General features: G+C 39.8%; 1 protein-coding gene across 4 annotated transcripts in view; it reads right to left on the bottom strand.

The window, feature by feature from the left end:
- Positions 1–12350, bottom strand: part of axo (axotactin) — a 109330-nt gene that overhangs the window by 50763 nt on the left and 46217 nt on the right. For all 4 annotated transcript variants that reach the window (XM_089237152.1, XM_089237144.1, XM_089237167.1 and 1 more), the window contains exon 2: positions 1857–2047. In XM_089237152.1, the coding sequence (XP_089093278.1) occupies positions 1857–2047 (191 nt within the window). The remainder of the gene's footprint in view (positions 1–1856; positions 2048–12350) is intronic.

Consider the following 12350-nt stretch of genomic DNA (forward strand, 5'->3'; position numbering starts at 1 on the left):
CAAGATCCAAATTTTTTTCTACTTAAATTTCTAATGTCTTTCAGTAATGAGATGGCAAGGAAAAGAATACTTTTAAACAATGCTAGAAAAATATGAAAAAATTCTCTATTGTGTAAAAATAGCAAAATATGCAAAATCGTGAGAAAATGAAATCCTAGCCTTATTATAAAAGGAGGTCTGGCATTCATTCAACCCAACTCATAAAACAGCATAAGAATTATATAAAGAAAAAGAATGGTTCTTCTTCACAAACCTAAGTCTATATTTGTTTTGTCCCCCCCCCACACCCCCCACAAATTTTCATGCTCCACTGGTAGGGCCATAGCTAGGCATTCCTGTGCCTTGTGCAAGAATTTGAATTTAAGCCACTTCTGGTCCATTTTTACCCCCCTCCTCCAGGTAGTCCCTTTGCGGGTGCACCTGTTGTACCTGCCTAGTTACGACCTTGCCTACTGGCATAGAAATTTTTCTTTAAATTGAAATACAATGAATCTTCTCAGAGAGGGCCTTCCTTCCTTGTTCTTAGAAGTACTGTACCCTCCCCCCGCAACATAAGATGGCCTCTTAATGGGAGTTAATCAATGCATTAGAAAAAAAAAATGGTCCTATTGGAGGACCCTTCCCTTCAGAGAGGTTTCACTGACATATTCTTCTTTGTTTATGGCTTCAAACAGGGCGGCTTAAGTGAGGGTGCAAGGGGTGCGGCGCACCTGGATGGCAGGTTGTAAGGGGTGGCAGCTTGGGCATTTGTTTAGATTCATAAATTTTTTTAATTTTGAAATAATAAAAATTCACAAGACATCACGTGTGCTGTTCCTCTTGAGCCACAACTTGAAAATGAAGATATTGAGAGAACACAGCGCAGGCTATTTTATAAGAAATTGTTGGGCAACTTTGACAAAAAAAAGGGCATCCAACAGTGCACAGGATATCATAATAATTGACAAAAACAATAGGTCATAGCCCACCAGTGAACATTTTCTCTCCTTACTGGTGGGCCAAAAACCCTACCAGTTAATGTGTTAGAAAAATTCTTCACAGACAGGGCCTGGGGACGTAATACCAGAAACAAGAATGGACTGTATCGCGTGGGGCAAGTGTGCATTTTGGTGCCTAAGGGAGCAATCAAATACAGGCAAAGAAAGAATTAGGATTCTCACTTGCCAGAGCTTGTAGTAGCACCAAAATGGCCTAGTTTCTGTCTTTTCAGGGACCCTAGGAATTTTGGAGTAGGTATGTTGGCATTAACAATGTTCAACTCTATGTTAAAGATTTGAGCTAAATTAAAAAAATTTCACCCGAAAGAAAAGAAAATATGATGGCTCATCAAAAAGAACTGAAAAAGATTATCTGTTAAGAATGTTGAAATAACTCTAAACCAAAAGTAGGACATACGATCAAGTCTATTTTGTTTGATATTCAATGGTGTGAGGCTTTGGACGAATAAAAAATCAGGTTTACCCCCAAAGTCCCCAAGGCCCTTACAGCCTCTCACGAGGAACACACGAGGCTTTGCACCCGAGCGGCAGGTGAGCTCTAGTGGCCCTGACTTAAAAAAAAATATAATTTCTAAAATTTAGGGTTACGCGGCATTGAGGAGATACCTCACTTTCTTAAGAGCCTCTTATTTTGGCAATGACAAGCCCATATATATTTCATAAAGTTCCTTTCTCAATGAATTTCCCATTTTTAATTTTCCTATTCCCCCTTACTTTTCACCTCTGGAAATCTTGAGAAAGCTAACTTCACAAGGGGAGGGGGGGGGTAATAGTGATTTCTGCCATGCCCTCCTCAAAGGATTAAGCTATGCTCATAACTATAATCTAATTTTAAGAAAGCACAAATACTGAAAATACCTGAACTGGAAAGTGACTTCTCTGATGGCAGGTAGAGTCCACTCTGGTTGAAGGCGAAGGAATGACTGAGGTCGGGCAAAAGTGAACAGCTGACTGGAAAGAAGAGTTGATTGGGATGATGATGCCCATGATAGACCAATCAAAATACATGATACTAGGAATGCTCGGACCACAACATGATAGGGAAATACCTGGAAAAATGAAGCATAGCATTCATTAAACTTATAAAATCGAATGCAGTCCAGGCTGTTTTGCCAATTGACAATTTCAGCTATTGGCTTTGTTAATGAGATGAGCAGTGCTTTTTGAAGTTTATTTAAAAAAAGAAGGCAAAGGAAAGCTACAAGTAAAGCTATGAAAAAAATTAAAACTTTATTAAACTAAATTTAATTAATCTTGGTTTTACAAAAGAAATGGATTTTTGCTATGTCCCTTAGAAGGTTAAGTTACTATGTTCATAATTATGACAATTATTAGTGTTAATTACCACAACACATGTGGCATCAGCTCTTCATGGACTAAATGAAGAGATGGAAATCCTTCCATGCTTGATAAAAAATTGTTATTTTTTGGAATTGGCATTTTGAAAACATTTGCCGCAAAGATGGACTGGACACTGCATTTTTCCCAACCTATTTTGTCCCATCGCCCCCCTTCTCCAGAATATTTTTTTCTCTCACCACCCCAAATGCAATCGAACCCATAGGATCCTATGTTATACTTGTAGCTTCTACCGCTCCCCAAGGGTATTAATGCCCACGTTGGGAATCACTGATACAGAGGATTATCATTATAGAGAAATCGTTACACAGGATATCCACTGAATAAGGGTAATCCTTTTATACCCACTTAATTAATTTTTTTTATACTCAATAGTGTAAAAAATTATAAAAATATGTATATGGTTCTTGGGTCCCCAAAATTGAGCTCTTTCAGCTCTAGTATGGATGGGATATCAGGGCCATCTTAACAGCCCACTCAGGCTAAGCAACATAAATGGACACAGGGGGAGGGCGGAGTAGGTGACAGGAGAAACTGTGAGACACCCAAGCTTTGTCGCAACGGACCCGGGCATCTCTGGCAAAACCATAATTTACATAATCTCCGGGGGGGGGGGGGGAACCACCTCTCCCTGCCCAAAAATTTGTATTATTAGCATATACAGGAGGGTGGAGATGGAAAATCCTCCCCTTTCGTTCATTATACAACCACTCCCCCGCACTCGAAGAGTCTGTACCTGCTTATGCCATCCACACACACACGTACGCAAACAGGCAAGCAATCAATGGAAGTCCCCACAAGTCTAACAAATTTTATGTTAATCACGGTGCAAAGGGGTCATTAAAGCCCCCCCACACCAAGAGGCTTCTGAACCATTCCTGGATGAGCCCGTGCATAAAGAGGCAAAGATGGACTATTATTTCAATATGACCTTACTCATGGCCCCCTCACATCCTGGAGCACGGCCCGGGGGTCACACTTTTCATGGGCCACCCCCCTCTGTAGTGAATTCATAGCGTGAAAAAGGGGGGGGGATGACGAGAATCGTAGAGGGCTGGAGCCATGTTATGTGGTGGTGTGGGGGGGGGGGGGCTGGTAGCGAGGCACATTTATGGTTTTGCTGCCTCTGGGCTACACGAACTTTGCCACTATTCCCTCATTCCAGTCTGATTTTCTTGACTACTCCACTACATTCCTTCGTCTCCCTCTGCAAAAAACCCGCTTAGCTCCCCCACCATTGTTAGCACGCCTGCATCTCTAAGTCACTCTTTTGGTCACTCACATGCTTGCATGACCCTACATCATGGAGCGGGGCCCCTTAAGTTGGGATTGCAGGCGAGGTCCTCCCCACCCCCCCCCCCCATTTTCAAGCTACACTTATCACTAACTCTTCTATAGTGAATTTATATAGTATGGAAAAAAAAATGATGCTAACTATCTCCCAGGGCTAGAGTCCTGTCAGTTCCATCCTAGTTAGGGCCATGCGAGAGAGCCAAAAACTGTAAGCAAGTATGCATGGGCTCCCCCAGAAGGGTGGGGCTGACAGGGCTCCAGCCTTGAGGCGTGGGAGAGTTACCATAATTTTTTTGCTTTTCCATTCTATAAATTCACTGTAGAAGGGCCTATGAAATCTAGCTTGTGGGGTGCCCTCTAAAGATCCCAGCCCAGGGACATTGTGCCCGAGTGGTAAGATGCTCGTCTTTCACTATGAAGGTTCATCAGTTCGATTCCGATTATTTTTAATTTTTGATCGTCTTGGAGAGGGCCCGGGGCTCCCTATGTTCTCTCCTGCGTACTACTCCTCTGGTCCCAAACACATCATCTCAGGGCTGTTACTTCGCTAGAATATTTTGTTGCAACGTATAAATAAAAAGAAAGGAAAAACAACTTCATGCTACGCAACATAACATAACAGCAACACAAACGCGGAAAATCACGATTTTAAAAACTATATGCTTTCGGTGTTAGAGAACTCGAATATTAAGATCTAGTTTGACCAATATACCCTTTTCTCGCAATTCTTGCCTTTATCCCACGCTGTGGTGGTCGAGTGGTCATAGCGACGGACTTGACTCGCTAGGATCCGGGTTCAAATCTCACCGTCGCCACAGTGGTGGTCGGCTGAAGTGGTTTTCCGTGGTTCCCAAATTCGAGGTGCGAATGCGAGCAGATCTCCCCGTTAAAAAGTCTCGCCACTCAGAGCAACAAGCCTACGACGATAAAATTATTCAATCATTACACTTCAGTGTGTCGGATATTTCGGTGTTGCCATCTATATTTAAAATTCTCAGTGAAGTGTATTAGTTGAATATTTGTACCGTTGTAAGCCTGTTGCTCTTGATGGCGAGAATTTTCAACAGAGAGATATCGGCTGGCATTCGCGCCTAGAAGTTGGAAAACACAGAAAACCAACTTCAGCAGATAACGACACTGTGGCGCCGGACCGTCACCATGATCGGTCACCAGTCATCGTCAGAAAAGTTGATAATTTTTGTCGCACCACGGTCATTTTCTGCACACGGGGGTTAATTAGACCGGGATCTACAATTTATTGCCGATTCCGAACAGCAGGATTGTTTTTTTATACTCATCGAGAGGTTGGTGCGCTAACCCCTCGATGGGGGGACTCCCTGCGGTAGCAATTTTTTCTGCGGTCATGTCACCATTTTTTGTTGCACCCCTGTGTCAGGAAAGTTTTCTGACAAGGACGAACCGGGCATCGAACTCGCGACACCTCTAAACATCCTTTGGTACTTTAGGCGAGTATCTTACCGATCTGGGCTACCGCGAGCCCAAGAAAAGTTGATGACAGCACTACACACAATAAGCATTACTCAGAAAAAAACTTCACGTCAGGTTCACAACACATACACACACATTCCAACACGTACCGATTCGTTAGAAGTTCCGCAGAGGAATATGGACGAGGTGCATTTTGACTGAGTGCGAATCTAGCGTTGTGTCGGATTTTTCAGTGTTGCCATCTATATTTAAAATTCTCAGTGAAGTGTATTAGTTGAATATTTGTACCGTTGTAAGCCTGTTGCTCTTGATGGCGAGAATTTTCAACAGAGAGATATCGGCTGGCATTCGCGCCTAGAAGTTGGAAAACACAGAAAACCAACTTCAGCAGATAACGACACTGTGGCGCCGGACCGTCACCATGATCACTCGATCACTACAGCGTACAGTATATCAAAGGTACGCAACCTTTAGGAGAGTGCAGGCCACTTCATTAGTTTGAAAACATATTGCGGGTCACTCAAGTGGTCAGTAAATATGCAGCGGGTCACTCAAGTGATCTAGGAATGTGCTACGGGTCACTCAAGTGATCTAGGAATGTGCTGCGGGTCACTCAAGTGATCTGAGAATGTGCCACGGCTCACATAAATTATCTGTAAATGCGATGCTTAGTTCATTTTTACAAAATTAAGGTGAAGGTCACGAGCTACGGATTGGGTGCATGAATGCAATGTATTGTTCAAATTATGGAGTCCTGAGTAATAAATGCTTTCTTTTTCCCCTTTCTCCGGCGAATTAATTTAAGGCGGGGGGGGGGGGTGATCAGAACCTAAAAAAATTCACTGACTGGATCTATAACTATTTATGACATCATGACTAGATACATGTATCGATAATAAGAATGAGTAGAGCTTGAAATATAGGTAAAGTTAAAAAGATGTACATGCATACTCAATTCACACATCTTTTATACGACTTGATACGTTTTAAACAGCACTTATTCTCGGGCACGAATGTGTGTGAGCCAGTCTCCCATTTGTAAAAGTCTCTCCGCAGAGAGCAGGCAGGCCTACAACACAATGCTGACAAAACATGAAAATTAAAGCATTTCCATCGTTACTTCAGAAAATGGAAGCCAGATGGCAGCATGAATACGAAACACGCGCAACTCGACAACATAAATTCGTTAGGGCCAAGCATACTCAGAACACACATTCCGGCATTTGTCGATTCGTTAGAAATTCTATAGAGGAGTGTGTACGGGGCGCATTTTCGTTTATAGGCGCGTATACACTAGCGCGCGGATCATGCAATGAAAGCATTCGCAAATTGGTTGTTCAGTAATTTGTACGGTGTTGTGAACGATTCTTGAGCTGTTTTCACTTGACCCACCTGGAATCGGTTTTTCAACGAACACAAAGAAAGGAACATAAAGGGAATTTGTGTACCCACGAGCGGATTAGAACCGCTGCAGGGGGTCGTGCGTTGCAAGATTGGCTCGCTAGTGTATACGCGCCTTAAGGAATAGTAGTAGAACTTATTCTCAAAAATAAAACATCGCCAATTGCAGTAAAAAATTTGCACTTGCTGGTAAAATTGTTAATTTTTGCTAAAACAAATTGCCAACGGGAGGGAAAAAAGTGCTATTGCAAATCACACTGTTAATTAGAATGGACTTCACGCAAAAACATTGAACATGAAAATATATGCGAGACGTACAAGTATAAGATATACAGGGTGAAAACTATAGCTCCTTTGGCCGCAAATTACTGGGGAACCGTTGATCCTAGAGGCACACTTCCAATTAGAATTAGAAAAAGTATCCAAATAACGTGTAGCGCTCAGATGTGTCATTCATATTTCAAGGGGTTGTATAGTTATGAAAAAAAAATAACTTTAAAAAAAATCCGTGTTTTTAATTCGCGGCGATATTTGAGTTCGAAAATCCCTGAAAGTGAAAAAAAAAAAGAATCGCATAAACTAACTGACAAGTTGACTATGCTGTACTTTTCCTTCTTTTTCAGCGTTTTTTGAATTCAAATATCTCAGCAAATACTGTGACTTAGAAATGTGGTAAATTTTTTTTTGGCATCAGGGCGTAGGCCGACAACTTTCTGATTGGGTTTTCAGGACAGGGTGTCCGTATAAAAAGTTAACTATTCTTTTTTAATAACTATACGTCCATTTGCAACATGAATGACGTATCTGGGTTTTACATACTCTATTAGGATACTTTTTCTAATTGGAAGTATGCCTCTCTAGGATCAACGGTTCTCCAGTAGAATGCGGTCAAGGAGCTGGAGTAATCAACCTGTATATAATGATAATTATGATAACACAAATGTTATTTAAATTATATTCATTAACGATTTTTATTAAGGTAAATACAAGCAAGTGTTGTCGAAAAAATGGGGCTTTTTAATGTAAAATTTCGGAACGGCTGAATATGGAGATATTTTACTTTTTAGTATGGGATTATTTTTGGGGCTGTAAAAATAAAAGGCACCTGTACGGGGGTCACCTTAAGAATTATAATATTATATGACGCTAAGAAATATAAAGAGATTCTGTGACTCTCTCTCTATCTTTAGAAGAAAATAGGTTGGTTGTGCACACATGGGTTCCGTTTTCCTTACGATTTGACGATCGCTTTCGTGACGCAATTGCATTAAGAGGGTGTCACGACCCCTGAAGTCGAATTTTCAAAAATGACTCTGAAGAAATATTTCATTCAATTGCTAATAAAATGCAAAAAATTTCATGTCAATCGGTTAATTTGTTTTTTCATAATAGAAGAAAGAAATAATGAATTATTGTGTAAACGTATGCAAGAAAAAACGCTTTTAACGTGATTTTCTCAGATTATCAGTTTTTGAGCTCATCCGTAAGATTTAAAAAAACACTACTGCTTCAAAAATTTTGAAATTTTACACAAGTGTTTATTCGATATGTGTTAGTAAAATGGACCTCGAACTTGGATATCTGATCATTCGTTAGAATTTTATGAATTTTTAAAGCTTGAAAAAATATATAAATTTCAAAAAACTAAATTCATTTTTTTTAAATACTTCCCATTAGTCAATTGCTAAATCCGAGGTTCATTTTGCTAACACATGTCGAATAAATATTTCTGTAAAATTTGAGAATTTTTGGGGCAGTTAGTGCTTTTTAAATCTTACGGATGAGCTCAAAAACTGAAATTGGAGAAAATCGCGTTCAAAGCATTTTTTCTCTCTTGCATACGTTTACACTATAATTCATTACTTTTTCTTTTATTATGAAAAAAAACAAATTAACCGATTGACATGAATTTTTTGCATTTCATTAGAAATTGAATGAAATATTTTTTGAAGTCATATTTGAAAATTCGACTTCAAGGGTCGCGACACCCCTGAAATTAAAGTAATAAGCACCAATCAATGATACAAGATTCCATCTACTGAGCCATTCAACATATACGGGTATATACGCTCCAACGCCGAAATATTCCATTTGTTTCCGTAGCTTTGGGGTAGAGCACTCACCCGGCAAAACAAGAGACCGAGGTTTTCGAGTTCCCGTGGAAGCAAAAATGAAATTTTTTTCCTAAAATTATCATCTCCAAATACAATCCAGTCTTTCGAGGAATCTTGTATCAACAAGTGGAGAGGACATATTTCTCTACCAATCGGTGATTATTGAATGTATTTCATACTTTCGTTTCGAGGAGATAGGGTCAGCAATGGGTATCCGTTGCAAGTCTTGCAACCCTATTAAATAGAATATGAAAAGGCAGACTGTAACACAGTGGAAGCTCTCGATAAAAAAAAAAGTGTCCATTAACGTCATGGGAGGTTTCACTACGTATAACATTTTGTCCTTGGTGGAGGAGTACGCGTGTACCACCACCAACAGGCGATATCGCAGAGTTAAGTGTTTCGCTCATGGTAGTGACAGTTTTTGATTTATTCGTGTTACGCAAAGCGAATGAATTAGTCAGGAATGTTCTCAAATTCTATTTCAAGACGAACCAAAACATCAATGAGAGAAGGAAGGGAAAAAACACAAACTTTTTCTGTCAGATTTAAAAAAAAAAATTAGGCAATGATGCTGAATGGGCACGATTCTTTCCATCATTCAGCATGATCCAAGCAAATTTCCCCCCAGAGTGCAGTTAGTAGAGAAAGTGCGCGTGACTTTTGGGCGAATCAAAAACCAATTAGTCTCAACAGACAAAACAAATAGGAAAAAAAAAAATTCTCGTTTGCTTAACGTAAATGTTTCGAAACAGACTCAGAATTCAGACAAAATTAAAACTCTGGATAAAACTCGGTCGGTGATGAGAACACGGAAGCTTCTTTCACACAGCTCTTATCAGTAGGAGAGAAGAAAACAACAACTTCACAACAACTATCTTTGCAACTGCCAAAATATTTCCGCCAACCGCTTCCAGAAGAACAATTTCACGTCCGTAGTATTCAAACTAACCTATTTTTAGCATCAGGATTGTATAATATACTTTGCCCTTCAATTTAGATACGTTCCCTAAAACCAGGGCTGGACAAATCCCAGGCGCCATGTCGACTAGAAAATTGGTATCGGTGATCAAAATTTTGTAAATGTGGTTGCTAAATTGGAGCAAATTTCTAAATTGTAGTCTAAGGATGGCACAAAGTTTTCTGATTTCATTACGCTACGTTTTTTAACATGGAAAAAGCAAAAGGAAACATATTAGGACCGTTTTCTTCAGCAAAATACCATTCTTGGCTCCTATGAAATTGGCCTAAATATTTTTTCGATTTGTCAAAGCCTTACCTAAAACAATGGTTCCTAAATTTTTTTTACTGGACATTCGTAATCCCGATGAACTTCGTTTCTAACTTTCGCCAAGACCGTCTTAAAAGCTTCATGGATCCCCGGTGCAAGTGATTTTTCTGAGGCTTTTAATTGGCAAATACTCGAAAATTTCAACCGGTTCTCATTTTTGTGAGGCCCTCTTTTTCTTGAGGCCCCGGGCCCATGCGTTCAGACGGCACTCCCAACGTTTCAATCATAATCGAATGAGATTGAATAATTGTCGCGTTGACATGGAGAGCATGAAAGTCACAAAAATCAAATTTTACAGGACAAGTCATAGTCTCTGTGCCAAAGCCATAAATACTCGTTGATAACGCCATCTTTAGAGAGAGAGCTGTAGAAACTAAACCATATTTTTTTAGTGACATAACTCGCTTCAACGTACCACTCTGTGTGTCATGGGTTCTTACTATATTATCCAAGAAAAATTTCGTTTTTTTGTGACCTACTTGCTTTCCCCATGTCAACGCGACAATTGACGACTACACTGAATGCTGACGAATGATACAGAATAAATAATTGACGAATACACTGAATACCGACCGAATGGTGTGCAACTGATCAATATTACCGAACAAGTGATGAATGATACTAAATAATTGAGAAGTACAGAGGATATTTGTGAATCGAATTTTCGTGATTTTTCGATATTACAAAGGTTTTCAAAAAGAAAATTCGCTAAGAGGAGGAATTAAGTTTCAGACCAGGGATTCTTAATTGTTTTTAGTAGCGACCCAAAATCAGCAACAATATATCAGCTTCTCGACCCGCGACACTGTTAGTTTTCCGAAATTAGTGAAACCAGTGATGCAATAACTGCATTTATAACAAGACTCGTGGACACCCCCAGACAAGAATGTAAGTGGATTTGTGAGGCTCAACTAGGAAGGTTCTGCGAATCAAGTCTGGGTGGGGATCCATAGCTCAAGAGTCCTTGGCTCAATGTTTCTCAAAGTGTGTGTGTTGCGGCTCCTAGGTGGATCACCAACCTTTCTCAAGGTCGTCGCAGTGAGCTTCATATATTGATTATGTGTGCTTATTCATACTTTCAAGTGGTTCTTTTATAGGTGGAAATATCTACTAAACTACTCTGCCATTCTGGAGAGCCGCAGACGTACCATGAATTGGGCAAGGGAGCCGCAGGTGACAAATGTTTGAGAACAACTGTCCTGGCTGTTGATGGATTTGAACGACCCCTCTCGGAAGCCCCTGCGATTCAGGTTTGGGTCGTAACCCAAAGCTCAAGAATCCCTGGCTGTGAGTGGATTCGAACGACTAGTCTCAGCAGGTTCTACGACCCAAGTTTGGGTCACGATCCATTAAGAGCCCCTGTTCTAGACAGTACTTAGAGATGCAAAATTCTCGAGAATATTCTTCGAAAGATTATTGATTATTCTCGATAATATTCTTGAGAATACTCGCATCGAGGAGAATATTCTCTGCTAAGACTACTATTATAAATAACTTCAGAATATTCTTATAAGTTCTTGATGAGAATATTCTCCTCTTATTTATAATATAGTTACATATAATATCCTTGAGAATATTCTCTGGAAGGACTACTTTCACAAATTACTGGGAATATTCATATAGAAAATAATGAGAATTATTCTAAAGTTGTTAATAATAGTCTTTCCAGAGAATGTTCTCGAATATTCTCCTGGATGAGAATATTCTTCAGTTACCGAAATATTTCCAGAGAGTATTATCAAGAATATATGTAATAACATGTATTATCTATATACAGGGTGATTATAAAAAAACAATCCCGACATATGGGCCCCTAACTATCATACCATTCACAGAAACTGAATGAAATTTTGGCATAAGGTATTTTGATGTATGCGCTCAAGAATGATATGGAAAACAACAGTGTCACTCTAACAGTTACGGTTACAGTGAAAAAATTTCGAAAATATCAAATGGCAACACCAAGTTTTTTGTATTGGAATGTGATCTCCATTGTGAAAAACCCTAAATAGCGTTGGAACGGCAACTGTAGCATGAAAATCACCGGCGGTAGATAGGCTAAAAGTGAGGACAACCAATAAGGACAGAGAAGCAGCATAAAATAAAGCATTTTATTGTGTTTCACAAATTTTCCACATGACCATGTGGAGGACTAATCAGGCTGGCATCTCAGCCGAAGAAACGGTGTGACGAATGAAACGAACATTAATGCTCTGGTGCACGGCAAAGTCCTTTTTCCTTGCCTAGCTCCGGGGATTTTCGTGCTACAGGTGCCATTCCAACGCTATTTAGTGTTTTTCAGTATGGAGATCGCATTCCAATACAAAGAACTTGGTGTTGCCATTTGATATTTTCGAAATTTTCTCACTGTAACCGTAACTGTTAGAGTGACACTGTTGTTTTCCATATCATTCTTGAGCGCATACATCAAAATACCTTATGCCA

This window comes from Pholcus phalangioides, unplaced genomic scaffold (assembly GCF_987345545.1).
Source record: "Pholcus phalangioides strain wild (caught in Gottingen) unplaced genomic scaffold, Ppha-v1.0 ptg000002l_1, whole genome shotgun sequence".
Classification (NCBI taxonomy): domain Eukaryota; kingdom Metazoa; phylum Arthropoda; class Arachnida; order Araneae; family Pholcidae; genus Pholcus; species Pholcus phalangioides.